The following is a 16,768-nucleotide window of genomic DNA, read 5'->3' on the forward strand; positions in this document are numbered from 1 at the left end:
TTAAAGACGTCCATTACCGTGATACGAGTACAACGCATAAAAAAGGCATAAATTAATCGAAACCTTATTTGTTTCAGATCACAATGCTGGACGGATTGAATCATATAAAAATTCTGTTTAAATCTATGAACTATGAGCAACTTTTCAAAGTCGTTTTATTTTTAATGTTGTACAAGAAAAAAAATACTTAAAAAATACGTGCGTTCCCGAGGGCATTAAGTAATTCGAAGGGTTGAACTCAACCCCTGAGAGTTCCATCCATCACGGGTGCTGCTCAATTGACATTGACGTCAACGCTTAACCCCTGGCTGCTTAAACTTGTCTCACATGGCTGTAGGAGTTTGACTTGTAATATTGATGCATTATGGTCGCAAGGCGTCGATATTGTAAGATTTACACGGTACATTTGCAAGTGCCTCGTGATATTTCTCGTATGATCCGTTTTGCCGTCTGATCGCATCGGATACCGCTGGCTTTGTGGGCGACTTGTGTTCAGCTCTGGACATTTATAGGCTAATGTAATTGTCTGGAGTGATTTTGTTATAGGTTTTCTAGTTTAAACTATGCCTCATACAATTTCTACATACTTTCTCATATTAAAAACTAAAGTATCTAAAAGTACCGCAGGGTTTAGCTAGTAACTGTTATTTATGTGAAAACTTCTTGTTATCTGTTGCTATTTACCCCGCTCATAACATCTAATGCACTTTACTAGCGCTTAAGCAAGATATATTGCCAAAACATTTTTTGCACCCAACTCCAAAAATAAGCAAGTTTTAAAAGTTGAGAACATGTGTATTTATTTTTACTTAATGCACTCATAAATAACAGAGTTTATTTCTCTGAAGTAGTTAGTGTAATGCAAGATAGACTTGAATTTCTCTTTACAGCACCATGTAAGCCCAAGCTCTGCTAAGATTTATGAGACCATTCTGCTCTTACGTATTCGTACGTCAAGCGTGATGATTTCTGTCAATCAATCTTGAAATTGTCGTGCACAACAACATCTTAAGGCATGCATATCATTCCTGCCAAATTGCATTAGAAACCTACTCCACGTAAACAACTGTGCTGTAAAACGTTTTGTGTATATTTTTTACCCAAGTTGCAATATTTAGAAGCCCTTATTTTTCTTTAAAATCAACACTTGAATATTCAAGTACGGATACAGTCAAGACATGCCTTTACACTGAATAAAATTAATAAATAAGGATTTGCAATAGATTCCCAAGAGGCTAGATCCGCCATTCATTTGGAAAGTAAACCCCAAGTTGCACTCTCGAAACTCATTAAAAGTAAATCCGGGTGCATTTTCTAAAGACGTTGAATTAAGGCTTCTTTAAAGAAATTTTCTTAAAACTGCGAGCGGTGAGCGTGCCTCATTTGCCACTATTGAGGCGTTTCCTCATAGTTCAATGCTCTGCCTTCCGTTTAAATGAAGCTAAAGATTGAATCGTTCCGGATTCGTCTCTTTGAAAAACCCAGTTTCATCCTCGTCGACTGTGCATTTCACATAACTTGAGATTCTACAATCTGCCTGTGTCAGACGAATTTACTACTGTAGGAACTGGCACAGCTCATTAGTATTCCTCAAAAATCAGGTCGAATTTTAAAAAGAACTAAAAAACATTTGCGCTGGCTTACACTTATTATAATTCTTGGGAGTGGAACTTTCAATACCCAAATCTTACAGCGCTAAGGCGTTCAAGGTGCAAAATATCACAAAGAAGATCATACATTCAATCCTCCAATTTTAAATAATAATAACAGCTGGAACCACATCAACGGTCATAAATATTACCGTGAATTAGGTATTCAATCAATACAATAAATACAGTTCAATATTATTACTCGATGACAAAGCACGCGAATGCTCGCAACATCTGCACCTATCGACAAATTCGGATTTCAATAATTTAGCGATGCCTCTGTCTGCTTCGTCCTAAGATATCTTAGAGACTTTAACCAACCAGATACGCCAATGCCTCGACTATCTTATCCTCGAAAGGAACGAGAACGATGTCATACTCGTATGTAATAAATGTGGGCCGCTATTACATATGCTTGCGTTTGTCGAATACCTACGTTTGTATCGATGTGATCGGACATCGAATTAGTTATCGCTTACTTTGTTGTGATGTCTCGCCAACCATGACAATATTGGTGCACTTCTTCGCACTGAAACTTGTGATTATGGCGCATCCGGTTCTTAAAATGCTTTAAGTAGATATCGGACGAATACGAGTTGCCTGTTTATTTAATAACGTTGCTCCGTCCCGATAAGCGGGTATTGTGTGAGCCTTGTAAGACTCGCTGACGGTGGATGCGCGGTAATTAATTTTTGAATTTCGAACGTCTTGGTGGGTGCGATTAGAAATGGAGCATTCGATTTCGATAATAGAACAATAGCTTTGATTATGTTTTATCATTTACTATGTTGAAACAAGTTAGTTTGATTACGATTTTGTCAATGGAGATAATTCTTACTGAAAATAGTCTTAGAAAAGGCTTCGTTTTCTGTCACACTTCTGTTACATGAAAGTCTTTGCACTTCGCACTGCTATGGAAGTTTTTGACTTCTTTATTTCCAGTCTCGATTATTTCTTCATAATCTTAACAATTGTACTAATTTTGTCCTCGATACGTCTTGTCTTATAATAAGGTTGACATTTTCGTTAAATCAATGTTTATTTTTCTTTCTGCCCAACATTTGTATGTAGGCTAATCCTATTCCAAATATTATTTTCTGTCTGCTCTATTAGTTAAATTGTCTATGCTGTCACCCCAATTCTGTAAATGCGAACTGCTTGGCAAACATTGATATTAGTTTTCTCCAAAAGTACTCTTCTTAAGTGTTTCCTTCTATATATCATTTAGAACATAACATTGTAATAACTTATACAGCATTATTTACATTCAAATCATTATACCGAACAGTGTAGGTACTTATATGAAGAATAAAAATTTTGTCTTGGAGGATAGAGTGTGAACTTATTTGTTTTGACACCCTCTTTGATTAAGCAAAGAGGTTTTATTGTTTGTTTACACGAACGTCTGAATGCGTTAGTTTCAGTAACACTGGTAAAATTCTTCTATAACTTGATAACAAAAATAGCTACATAAATCCACATAAATACCTCGCTATATAAGCTAAGCAACAATAATAAAACGACTTTCCTCAAAAGTTGACTTCTATCCAATTTTTCTCAAGGTAAAATAACTTAAACGAAAGTAAGATGAAGACGCGAAATTTACCTTTCCAAGTGAAAAGTTGCCCTCGGAATCTAACGTCTTGTGCTCAGCCCACCGGAAAATGGCCATCTTCAAAATTAATGGATATTTTATTGCGTTACAAGTTAAATTATGCGTGAATCCCTCAAATATATTAGTAAAATATTTTATATTGACGTGTCCATTTGGCGACGCTAGCTAAATAATAGGTACCTAGACCATCTCATCATATAGATTCAATAAGCTAAAGTATTTGCTAAAGGATTTTCCAAAGTACATTTCAAGAGCAAAATTGAATCCGACGTTTTGTTTTACAGAAAAACAATTGAACGCTTCTTAAGTTCTACTCGTACCTTTCTTTGACTATTTCAGTCAAATAAAAAGTATGTGTGGATCGTATTTAAATTCCTTCAATATTATACGTTTGTAAAACTTTACAGCCTTTTAAAGAAAGTGTGTTTCACTCAAAATCTAAAAATATTAAAGAACAATTTTATTTTCGATTAGCCAACATCATTTTCTAAATGTTACCTACAATAATGTTGCATAAGTCCGTCTCGTTTTGAATAACGGATTAATTTTATTGCTGAAATAAAACTTAAAATAGCTGGAACTAAAATTGCCTCATTTCGCTTTAGTATAAAGAGGTAATGAAAAGAAAAGTTCGGTTTTCACGACACATAGATTATCCTTAATGCCCTCTTTTGTCCACAATGTATGTGAAGTTTTCATATAAAATTTTATGAAAGTAGCTTTCGAGTGAGGTCCAAATTCAATTTGACGATCCACATAACGACTATTTTTTTTGGGTATGGAAATTCTCTTAAAAAGTAACCTTTGGTCGGATCTTTCTTTTTAGGATGGCTGTTACCTTTTTGAAAACGTCCATTTTTCTACCACATTTGGAAAGGTGTAAAATAAAAAGTTACTTTTGATTGGAAACACATGGCCCTGGATTTTACGTGTTCCAAAATAAGCCTCTTTCACAAAATAATTTAAGAACCCTTAATTCGTAGATATCATCTATGAGCATATGACGTTATTCTCAAAAGAACAATGAACGTTAATCCACAGCTCGTCTCATTGTCAGCGCATTTGCCAGCTGAATCGTTCAAACAAAATTAAATCTCTTCCACTTCATGTTTACTCAAGCAAAATTCAAATGCCATTATTCGCAACACCATTACGATTCCATAGCACTTTTCCAGCTGAACGGGACGAAATCGTCCGCGCGTCTCTGTAATGGTTTCCCTGGTTCAAATTTGTGCAAGTAAGTGCACTTTACATAAGAGCGGATAAATGGAACCAACAGAATATTTCATAGTAGGTACAACTTGGCTCATACTCAACCAAGTTTAGGCTGACTGCGAGTGCACGCCATTGTAACACCACCTGATTGGTAATTTATTGCCGCACTTCCCCTTTGGGGATACAGTAATATATTTTCCCCAGTTATCTATACAGAGTGGATACGGTATCTTCCGGATATTGGTGACAAATATTTTGGCATGAGGTTTATGGGGCACTAGCAATTTGTAGTGTTTGCATTCATGACCTTGTCAACTCAATAGCCTGTCCGACTACATTCAAACATTGGACGTAGGTGGTTTTCCAATAAAGGTAGACAGACAATGACCTTTAGATACATATAGCTAGGTATTAGTTACCTACGCGTACGTAGCTAATGTTAGAACGAAACATTTAGAAATTTAATCAGACCCTGTGAGACTCCAGTATCCTCAGGGAGTTTTAGCTTCGTTCAAAACCCTCGCTCGCTCCGACAATACATCGGTGAATTGTCCGCAGATATATTAGCAATCTGTTTACTCGGCGGGGCGTTACACGAACTCGTTAATATACGTCGTGATGCCGACAAAATATTGCCGCAGAAATATAATAAAGGCGATAGCTGCTCCTTCGTTTGCTTAGCTCCTTTTACGACAATTCGTGTTGACGGGGCGCCACAAATTGGACGGCCGATACTTTGGGAGTGAGGAAATTTCTACTTGACGAATTAGAAGTTTTAGTCACTAAGTTATGATGGAATTAATCGTATAACGAAAAGAAAATAAAAAATTTTAGTAATATAAGTATATGGTATCAATTCTGGAACTTTTATCCAATAGCTTTACCTATATATCTTTCATTAAAGTCAGGTAACAATTTGTACCTAACAGTTGTGGAACAGGAAATCGAGCTACGACTGTGGAAATTTCTGCAAGTATTTTCGTGAGTTTTCCTTATATGACAAATTCATAGGAAATCTCCTGAACTTTCATGAAACGAGTGTAAACGTTATACGCCTGTTTGATTATCTTAAAAGGTAAAGTTATACAGGTAAATGAAGTTAAATACAGAAATAATTAAATGTGTTTGGACTTTCATAACTGAAGTTATTCATATAAAAAATATCACGATATAAGTACGTGAAATAGTTTCTAACTAAAGCTATAACAGCTTGATTAACTATAACAGCTTTCCCGAGTAGGTATTTCCTAACAACAAATGCATGCCCGTGATAAAACTTTATAGTCCATATTAACTACTTACTAATAAAAGTAAGAGCAATTTCAAAATAAAGCTGCCTTTGTTCACACACATCAACCCTTTATTGCAAAGCTTTATAAACCCTACGTAAATACAGGTACCTAGAGCTATAATAATATTACTTAGCGTTCATAATCTCACCTACAAAGTTCAACGTGCTTCACTGTTCTACGTAAATGAAGCCAGTGAAAGTCTGTCTTTAAATTCTAAGACTTTTGCTCTCGAACTTTGTCCAGCTTTTCCATTTGACATTCAAGCGGTTTAATTGTTCCACGAGCTCTGAATTTGTTTCAAAATTATCACTTCCACCTCTTTGAAATTCTAGAGTAAAAGTACTAAAAGAGCAATTAACTTTAAAATGAGAAGTTTTTATTATAATATTTTAAGGCGCCCTACCGCAAGGGCTCTTTTGTTATTTATTCGCTACCTACATCATACTGTTAGTCCATTATCCGAACGAGGAGAATTCCGCTAGGCAGACAAAGAAAAAAGTCACGTTAATTAGGATGTCAGCTACGCAAATAATAATCCCAGTGTGGCTCATTTCGTATGCAGCCCCGGCTCGCGGCCAAAAAATTTATCTTCGCATTTTTTAGACAACGCAATTACAGGAATATTTACTTAATGCGGGCCCAAAGTCCGACAGAAAACATGTACGACAGGATTTTTAATTCGGCGCGGTCATGCCCAGGTCGACGTTATTAAAGCAATAAATATATCGTCTACTGTGATATGTGAAGGTTTTCTTCGCTCAATGGTTTATATGGGTGCCTTTACACTGTAGAGCAGGCTTCGGTGCACGGAATGACTTCATAAAATTCATAAAAATGTCGGCGGCGATTATGTACGGTATTATTTAAGTACTGTGTATCCGACTACCCGCGTACCGGCAAGTCATTTACTCCGCATAATTTCTGCCGTATTGTAAATACTCTTTGCTTGTACTTAAATATTTGCCCAAATGACAAAAGAGAGTCGACGATTAAAAGATTCGTTGAATTTGAATAGCTAATCCTTGTGCCTTGAAATTACCCTTTCATAAACGTATAATAGCTATGGATTTAGGTAACTCTGACTAACCCAAATTTGCAAAAAGCCAGTTTCAGATTTTCGTACCATGACTTGGATTTCTTGGTTTCGTTTTGTATTTACATATTTCAAATACAAAGAAAGCTATTCTTGTTGTGTTTGTATCACCTACTTGTTAGCTCATTCATATTCGCAGGTTCACTGAACATAAACTGCACGCTCCTTGTGGATCAATAGAAAAGCTCATTTTGTTTTATTCCACCACTCTAAGGGAACGCCCGAACCCTTTCAAGGGTGCTGTGTTTACTTACATTTCGCTATAGAACAGCTGTTCTCAAACTTTTGACTTTAACTACTCTTTTTGTAACTGTTTTTCCAACCGCCGAAAAAGTTTTTTTAACTTTCTAAAAGCTAAAAGTTTTGTTTTTCTTAATGACTGGAGAGCTTATTTATAAACATTTCTACTTTTCTTACGTAAGGGAGAAAAGTTTCGAAACTTTTTAAGAAAATTCCAGTTACTCACAATGAAGTTTATTGTAACTTTACTACCCACGAAGCTTACGTAGAATTTACATTATTCACCATAATATTAAGAAACTTATTAGGTAAGCAAGGAAAAGTGACTATAACATTTTATGTGTGAGAAGGCCAACTATCAACTGTTTCGTATACATTCTCCACGTCCACAACAGTTTAGACTTCCATCAGATTATACTCGCTTATGAATTTAACTCGCACCGCAAAAATGTGTAACTTAAGTTACTTTGCCTCACACAGCAAAACATGAAACTTATTTCACAAACTGTGGTCTACGTATAGGGTTACCATATCTCAGGATTTGTCCTGAGATTTCAGGATTTTTCGACTCTTCTCAGGATTCCGGCCGGATTTAGCAAATCTAGTGCTAGCTCAGGATTTTGAATAAAACACAGGTTACATTTTAAAGATCTCTCTTATTAAACTACTAAAAATAATCTTCTTTCGGTAACAATTGTAGTTAAAATCAATACTTATGTATTAATTTAACACAAACTTAGAATAATCTTCTTTTGGTAACAATTGAATGAAAACGCGCAAGATCCGCAGTGTATACAACGATAATAATACGTTTTTGAGAGAAAATTCTCAGCTGTAGAAAATCTCAGGACTTTTCCATGGAAATCAGGCCTTTTCTCCGGACTTTTGATTTTTTCATCTGGTAACCCTATCTACGTATGAAAGTTTGGGAACCACAATGGCAGATAGTGGGAGTGAAGACGCGGGAACGTAGGCAATTATCGTGGCTGAAACAAACAATCCACGTGGTTGCTGAAGAATGGATTTGGCAGAGTATCTATTTGCTGTTTAAAGATCTAAAGATTCGCACCTAATATAAGGGTGGCTACTATTTAAACTTACCCCCTCTGTCCTTTGTGTTGAGCTGATAACGTAGTGTTGCTTTTAATAGGCCTATAAATAACATCGAAGATAGGATTAATATTTGTACTTGGGTATATTATAGCTCCTAGCCTCTATTGATCCTCTGTCGCTGATATGTCTACAACTTATTTACATAGGTACTTACTTGTATCTTTACAAGGTTTCTCAAACGCTGTCTGATCTTTTGAGTGACATTGGTTGTAGGCACCTATACCTAATACCTATTTACAACCGGGACCAGTTCAAAACTACATGAAGAGTCAGTTTTATTTTGTGAAGTCAGTTGTATTTCGATGCCAATTAGGTATATATCCAGCTAGTACCTAGTTCGTGTAATTAAAAAATGAATAAAATACACAAAGAACAATAATTAAGTAAATAATAACCCGCGCTGATATGCAAGTGTCTCTTTGTGGAGAATGCCCCTCTCTGCTCAAGGATCAAGGGTGTCGTAAAAACAGCTCGGGGATTATATCAAGAGGATATTATCAGCTTCCTGATTCCTCTCTCACGATAATTACGTGCATGAAACTGCTATTATACTTATGTAGATACCTTCACTTAATCCACATTTATACTCACGTTTAATAAAGTAGTTCGGCCCTGCTCTTAATCTTTTGCCATTTTTGTCCAATATGCTTTCGTCTACCATGTCGCAAACCTGTATAAGGTTGCACACCTATCTAACTATGTATAAGTTGGTACCCGATATCGCAGTTTGGCAGATGTTCGTAAGAACTAAGTTTCGAACTATTCACTTCAGAAATTCCCATGTCGTCCCAACAGACTTTCCTCCGCACTTGAGTGTCGCAGTAAGGCTTCCACTATAATAAAGTTCACATAGGTTTTTCGGCGATGCGACGCGACAGGCGAAAACGTGTAAACAGGGCCACGCTCGTAAATTCTTTTGACATGGTAATTCCGCTACTTGCTTCACGAAACGGCAGTGTTTTGTCATATACTAGGTACCTAAGGTTAGGTACGCTCATTGTTTGTAGGTACCTACGTTACATAGAATAGGATATGCCATACGCAAAATATATCTAGGTACACACCATACCTACACACATACACTAGGTAACAATCAGACACATACGGGTGTTAGTCAGGCGCAAGAGTGCTAAGTAGTCAGGCGCGCAAATTAGGTTGGTAAAAACTCCTTGTTTTTATGCTGACATGGGAAATTTATCAGTAGGCAAGTACTTAGGTTCCTAAGTAGGTAATGATGATACCTAAGTAGGTAATAATGATGGTATGGAAAAGTATTTAGGTATTAGATAGGTACCTGGGTACTTACCTACTTACCTATCTGTCCTGATTTCAGAGTAGGTAACGATGTGTCAACTAGGTAGGCTACCTAATCATCATCATCATCATCAGCCTATCGCAGTCCACTGTCCACTGCTGGACATAGGCCTCTCCAAGTGCACGCCACTGAGATCGATTTTCGGCTTACCTAATTATAGTTTTATTGGATTCTGAATTAGGTAAGTATAGTAATTAAGTACCTAATACTTTATTTTTATCTTTTGATTTGATTAGGTACTATGGTTTTGTAACCTGAGTTAATGAAAGTGAAGAATTAAATGAAAGTAACAACAAATTAATATAAATACTGTACCCACTTGCTTAAGAACAGCGCCATCTTACGTTTTAACGTTGCACTACTTCGTGAAAATGAGTCCTTTCTTGCAAAGTAGTCCATTCCAGTGTATGGCTTTGCTTTGAAACGACTTGTTTATTAAATTTTATTTTAAATCACAAGTCAAGATGAATTTGTTTTATTTTATATCGGTAAAATGGTAAAATGATAAAATATTTTTTGTCCCGGCTTGGAATTATTTCATGATTTGTTAAAATAATAAGGTCGTTCTCGTTTCTCAAAAATCGTTTTTTCATTGGCTGACACATGGGCTTACACACAAAAGGATATCATACGTTCCACTACACGCAATTTATTGAACAAAAAATCTATTTATTGCCGCAATTGCCCTTTATCTTAGCCACTTTTATAAATAACGATAGATTATTACTTAATCCAAGAAATGATTCCATTAGTTTAATTTATAAAATCATTGTAAGTAAATTATTTTAGATTTATAATACTTTCAACAATGAATCGGAACGTACCGTTACCGAATGAGTCTCATAATTTTGCAATAGAAAACTAACCAATGACAAAGTAAACGATTGAATTGCTTGTCATCGCCGCCGCAAACTAAAAATATTACCTGAAAATTAATGTAAAAGTGCTAAATCGAGGTTTTATTAATCATTTGGTTGAATAAGCAATCACAAACATGAGTTCTATCGGAACGGGTGTAAGTACTTATCTTACAAATCCAAATTAATGTTTAGGTTATAATTGTTTTTTGTAAAGCTTTCAAACTTTTACTGTGATATTTACTCATCAAATTCAAAACGATGTATCTTTTTCTCATTAAACAATTAGCTATATGATATAGGAAATTGTATATACATGGCTAAACACCAGGATCAGCATAAGAATGACATGCAATTTTCGTGTTTTTACAGTACGATCTTTCTGCCTCACAATTCTCGCCTGACGGCCGAGTATTCCAAGTGGAGTACGCTGCTAAAGCCGTAGAAAACTCTGGAACAGTGATCGGTCTACGAGGGAAGGATGGTGTGGTGTTTGCTGTGGAAAAACTCGTGACTTCAAAGCTGTATGAGCCTGGTGCAAACAAGAGGATATTCCATGTTGATGAACATGTTGGCATGGTATGTACTTGAAACTTTATGTAATAGATGGATCTAGGAGTCATTGTAGGCCTATTTGACAGCAATTTGTTACTGATATTTGATAAGGGCAAACACCTTTGAGGAAAAGTTGTTAGTCACTATGTAGAAGAACCTAAAAAATGCGTACTTTGTAACATTTGTCAACCGTCAACATCTGTGACCATTGACTACGTCTACATACTTTATCATAACTTGCAATGCTACAAGATTTTCTCTCATATCAATTTACATATGCATTTTCACCTTGTTAATTTTATTGTATTAAATATCCTACTAACTACTACTAATACCGACCTACCAACTACTTTTCTTACTTAATCTATATCTATACTAATTTTACTATATAATTTTCGACTTTCATACTTACGTACTTAATATTAACCTTCTAATACTACTTATATACATAACATTATATAATACCTACTATATATTATATTTAGAAATAATAATAAATTATCTACATAGTAATACTACTACTACATTAATTGTAAACTTAATAGCTATAGTTAATACCAATGTACCTAAGTCAATAGTTTAAAAAATTCTGATCCAACAGACAAACTGTTGCATACAGTTTTGTTGGACGCTTTGTACCTTTTAGAACATATAATGTACCTGTAATAAGAAATAAATAAATAAAATAAATAAATCTTTCATTATGCTGTAGGTCAATAAACACAATTCTAAAGATTTTTGTGTATAGTAATTTCAATCCTTGTTTATTTCAGGCAGTAGCAGGTCTCATTTCCGATGCAAGACAGATTGTGGAAACAGCTCGCTCTGAAGCATCCAACTACAGATCTCAGTATGGTGCCCAAGTACCACTGAAGTACTTAAACGAGCGAGTGTCCATGTATATGCACGCTTATACATTGTACAGTGCTGTCCGTCCATATGGATGTTCCGTTGTCATGGGAACGTGGAATGATTATGAAGGCCCCCAGATGTACATGCTTGATCCCAGTGGAGTCTCATTTGTTAGTATTTGGTTTAGATTTCATCTTCACTAACAGACTTTTTACTGTCGCACGACTGGGTACAGGCCCCCTTTCACTCAAAGCAGGGTTGCTTGTTAATCAACTGTGTTAGATTTAACCTGAATAATTGTAGTTTAAATAGCTTTTTCTATAAAAGAATAAAGAGACACAAAGTATGCTTTTCTCCTAACTTTATTTACTTCTTGTGTTAATTATAACTACGAGTTTCTGATCACGGTAACAAACACTTGTTATGCATTCAGATAGCAGAAAATACTCAGATGTATTAACAATTTTTATGTTTTAAATCCATCGCCATTTTTCTACCAAAATTTTTGTTTCAATGCTTCAGTCACTATTATTTATTTTCATACATATACATATGTTGTAATATATTGTACTATTTATGCATGAATAACCAAAACCATATAATTTGTATATTTCAGTCTTACTTTGGATGTGCAGTGGGCAAAGCTAAACAGGCTGCCAAGACTGAAATTGAAAAACTGAAACTGGCCGATCTCACTGTCAAGGAACTGGTGAAGGAAGCTGCTAGGATGTAAGTCATCATTTATTTCCAACATTTTTACAGAGACAATAATTGTGTTTATGTATTGGGCAAGGCAAGTTCATTACGGGCTCCTAGAAACTGTACTTTATTTGAATGGTCACATAAGCTAAAGTAAAGATAAAAAATCTTAATAAAACTTCTTATGCACATACATGAACTGATAAACTAACTAATTATTCAGCTGGTATTTACATAGCGGTTTTAAGCTGTTTTTTTTTAAATAAAAACTGCCACTTGTACCTACGTGCCTACTCATTGTGCTTGATGCAGACAAGCTTGGGTGAATAACATGTAGCATTTAATAAAACAATAACTGCACATTTATGTCCTCCTGGCACAAACTGCTGGAATCATACCAGAAAAATACCCCAAATAACATAGAACTGCCTTTAATTTTTCCTTCTCAATCAGACATTGTTTGCAATAAAATAATAGTGTAAAATGTTAAATGAAACACAGTTCGATTCATGAATCTTATTTTATTGTTTTCAGTATCTACCTTGTGCACGATGAACTCAAAGACAAGCAGTTCGAGTTAGAGCTCTCATGGGTTTCCAAGGACACAAAGGGAAAACATCAACTTGTGCCCAAGGAGCTGTCCAGCGAAGCCGAGAACTTGGCCAAACAGGCCTTGGCAGACATTGAGGATTCCGATGAGGGTGACATGTAAATGTGTTAGATTATAATAAATTTTTACAATATTACATGTGATTTTTGTAAAATTCTTTATCCTCTTTCAATCTATATCTGTAAGGATTGTGGAGCCACTTTTTGTGTCTCCATGAAATGAAAATAGTTATTTATTAATAAGTATAAAAATTTGGTAGGATTAATGCTGGAATTTGTCGTGTAATCCTATAGTTATCGGCACGAATCTTGAGCTCTGACCTTCACCTGCGCAGAAGTAATTTATTGGGTCCCTTTGGTGGTATGAAGTGCTAATGCGGTGATTGGCCGGCAGTGCATCGCGTCATAGCCGTCACTCGGGATTGGTTCTTTGCTAATAAATCACTTCTGCGCAGATGTAGGCCTGAGCTGAAGATTCGTGCCGATAACTATACTATTCTACTGACATTATAAGTTTGAAAGTTTGTGAGAAAGTAGGTTAGGCTGGACCAATTTGCTTAACATTTGGTATGTATGTATGTAGGTGATACCCTGGATTGTAGTTGAATAGTTATATGAACATAAAAGTGGCTCCTCAATCCTGACGGACATCTCAATCTCGGTTGAAATCCAGTCACAGTGGAGCTTCTACCGTAGTGGGCACTGTGCGTATGACTATGGTTGTGGTCTAACTCGAAAATAATATCACTATGGTTTCGTAGTGATGATAGATAAAACATTTATTCAGACAAACGACAAGACACCATAAAGATACACAATAAGAAATAAAACAAAACAAGAAGTGGGTAGAAAGACAAACATAAAATACAAAAATTAACGGCGTGGTGCAGTGTCTTACGCTTGCACCGAATGGGAGTCCAGCTCAGCATGTGTCAGGTAGAATACCTGACGCTGGTATTCTGCTGGATCCCGAAAATGACGCACGGACGTCGAGTAGATAATTGGCGTGTGCTGTGTGTATTTGAAATAAGTGTTTTATGTTCTGTGTGTGTTGTGTTTGAATATGAACTATGTATGATTAATAAATGAAGTGCAAAAATGTGTTATTATGCAATCTGCTAGTACTAGTTTTGTCAGACTACAAGTGAACCGGAACACGGCAACGAAACAGCATCGCGGCAGGTACCTGCTATCGCTAGATTATGGACGTATTTGAAATCGTCATACCTAGTTTTTTTTGTGATGTAATAAGGAACTTTCGTAAGTGTGTTCTAAAGGTACCAAGTGTTTGATGAACGCGAGTTCTAGCGTAGGTACCTAATTGTTGGCCATAATAATGAGTTCGTGACTAAGTAACAACGGCCACACGGATCGATTACTCATGAGTTATAACAACCCTTGGCATGGTCAAAATTATTAATCGCACCGCTTCATCATTAAAACCGTATAAATCAGTGAAGCCGGCACATAAGAACTAATCGTGAGTGACAGTGTACCCAACCTACATGGCTTGCATCAACGAGCACCTGCACCATCCAGCACATGTAAGTCCCTTTTCCTTTACCGACTACCTAGCTTCACTCATACTGAGTCTCGGTTCGCCTATTCACTGACCAATTTGTTTTCTCACACTCGCTACGGTCCTCCGGTATAAAAAATTGTAGGCGATTGGTAGACCAATCGCCTACAATTTTCGAAAATTGCTCCCGTTTCCTCAAGGTTTTCATCATCAGACCCTTCACATGAGGGCAATGGAATTATTGGGCTACGGCGGCTGTTGTCCTACAAGATTTTACAGAAATCGCCAGTGTGTGTTACTGGCCTTACAACCGCGCTGCGCTCTCAAGGTGCGTACGGACTGCGCGTACCCTGGTACGCGTACTCAGTTTACGCGTATCCGGAACGCCTAGTCCATACCTGCTGCTACGCGTTCACTCTTGGGGTACGCGTACCGCGCGAGCCAACTCGCAGCGCGAGCCACCGTCAGTCGGTTTTTGGTCGCGCGTCAAAGAGGACGCACACGGCCGGCTACGCTATATTTGGACGGCAAAATGAATAAACACGCGTGTTCTTGTCGGAGTCATGGCGAATGACTGGGGCTCGCGGAGCGCTCTGGATCGATTGACCTCGCGTACAGGTTCGCGGCGGTTGGGAAACACTGTCCACGCGTATCCAATGTACGCGTGGACAGTGTTTCCCAACTACGCGTAACACAGGAACGCTCTATCCGTACGCACCTTAACATAAACGCAAAAGATACATACCTATACAAAGCATTAGCAACTAACTGACATCATAAAATCGTAGACATGGCATCCTACCCCAAATCACCCAATCACGCCGCGCGTCCTGGAACTAACTGTGTTTGATGGCGCCCGGCGTGTACCTACGTCTGCTTTGCGAATTCCGCTTATCGGGATATAGTCACAAAATACATAGGTACAGAAGTCAATCTACATACAAAGCGCGTTCGAGTCACGCAGACATAGGTGTCTATGTGTGCGTGTTCACAGACGCGCTGTCTCAAAACAACTCAAAACAGTGCGAGCGCGGCTGCCGTTTTCTTGAGATAAGCGCGTCACTCACAAGGTATTTAAATGTGCACGCGTTGTGATACCTACCTAACTGTAATTTGACTGTAATATTTTTAATTTTAATAACAAAAGAAAAAGTAATAATGGAGCAACAAAAAAGTCGTATTATAATTGTTCAGTGAACGGTTGTTTTTATACAACAATAAACAGTGAATTGTCGTTTTTTTAGCCTGCCGTATTACCTATAGTATGTACCTACTTATTTTCTCATATTTCGTTGGTTCGTTTAATAAACGCAGTAGGTAGGTACAGTTAGGTGGGTAGGTGAGCGCCCCGGCGGCGGCCTCTGGCCCAATGCCGTAATAAGTATTGCTAGTGTCAACCCAGGAGAACCTACCTACCTACCTTCAAAGATTATTGCTAGTAGGAGTTGACATTTTTTGTGATCATGGCGAGAGTATGTTGTAAGGTAGACGAAATAAAACCGGTCAAGTGCGAGTCGGACTCGCACATCAAGCTTTCTGTAGGTAGGAACAAGCTTAGATCAGGGACTGTACCAACCCATTACATACAAAAATATTTTTTTCACAAGTAAAGAGTAGGGTAAGTATATATGTATGAATAACAAAATTATAAATTGCGGTTTCTGAAAAAGTTCGGTATCTCGTTCAAACGAATTTCCGTTGAAAGTGTTTATTAACCTCTTGTATGCCACATTAATTTTTTTATTATTATTGGTTTATATTTCATTTTTCCTGTTTTATTCTCAACAATACAAATTCTGTAGGTCTCTACGAACGTGGCTAATAGAAGAGAGCTTCTATTCTGTAGAGGAGTTTATAAGAAAATTTTCGACTCAATCCTATCATTTTAGAAATGCATTGTAACTACTCTTATCATATTTTAAGTATTGTGTTTCTTTTGTGTGAGTGTTACAACTGATAGATTTAGTCTGTGTTTTCTTTTTTTCTCTCTCAATATTTGCATGCTGTTTTATAACTGCGGAATGTGTCTAGCACTTTAATTTAATTTTGTACCAACTCTTGTACCACATTTTATGCAAATAAATGAAATTATTATTATTATTTATGTATATACGTTTATTTTTCTCGGCTTTGAGCCGGGTAGAG

The 16,768-nt window shown here is 36.7% G+C and overlaps 1 protein-coding gene across 1 annotated transcript; it reads left to right on the forward strand.

Moving 5' to 3' along the window:
• The first annotated feature begins 10,385 nt into the window (after positions 1 to 10,385).
• Positions 10,386 to 13,241, forward strand: LOC110382539 (proteasome subunit alpha type-3). Its single transcript, XM_021343166.3, has 5 exons — positions 10,386 to 10,547; positions 10,762 to 10,968; positions 11,718 to 11,966; positions 12,413 to 12,525; positions 13,030 to 13,241. Exons 1-5 carry the CDS (start codon positions 10,527 to 10,529, stop codon positions 13,205 to 13,207), a joined length of 768 nt encoding a protein of 255 aa, XP_021198841.1. The 5' UTR covers positions 10,386 to 10,526; the 3' UTR covers positions 13,208 to 13,241.
• Positions 13,242 to 16,768: the final 3,527 nt, after the last annotated feature.

This window comes from Helicoverpa armigera, chromosome 16 (assembly GCF_030705265.1).
Source record: "Helicoverpa armigera isolate CAAS_96S chromosome 16, ASM3070526v1, whole genome shotgun sequence".
Classification (NCBI taxonomy): Eukaryota; Metazoa; Arthropoda; class Insecta; order Lepidoptera; family Noctuidae; genus Helicoverpa; species Helicoverpa armigera.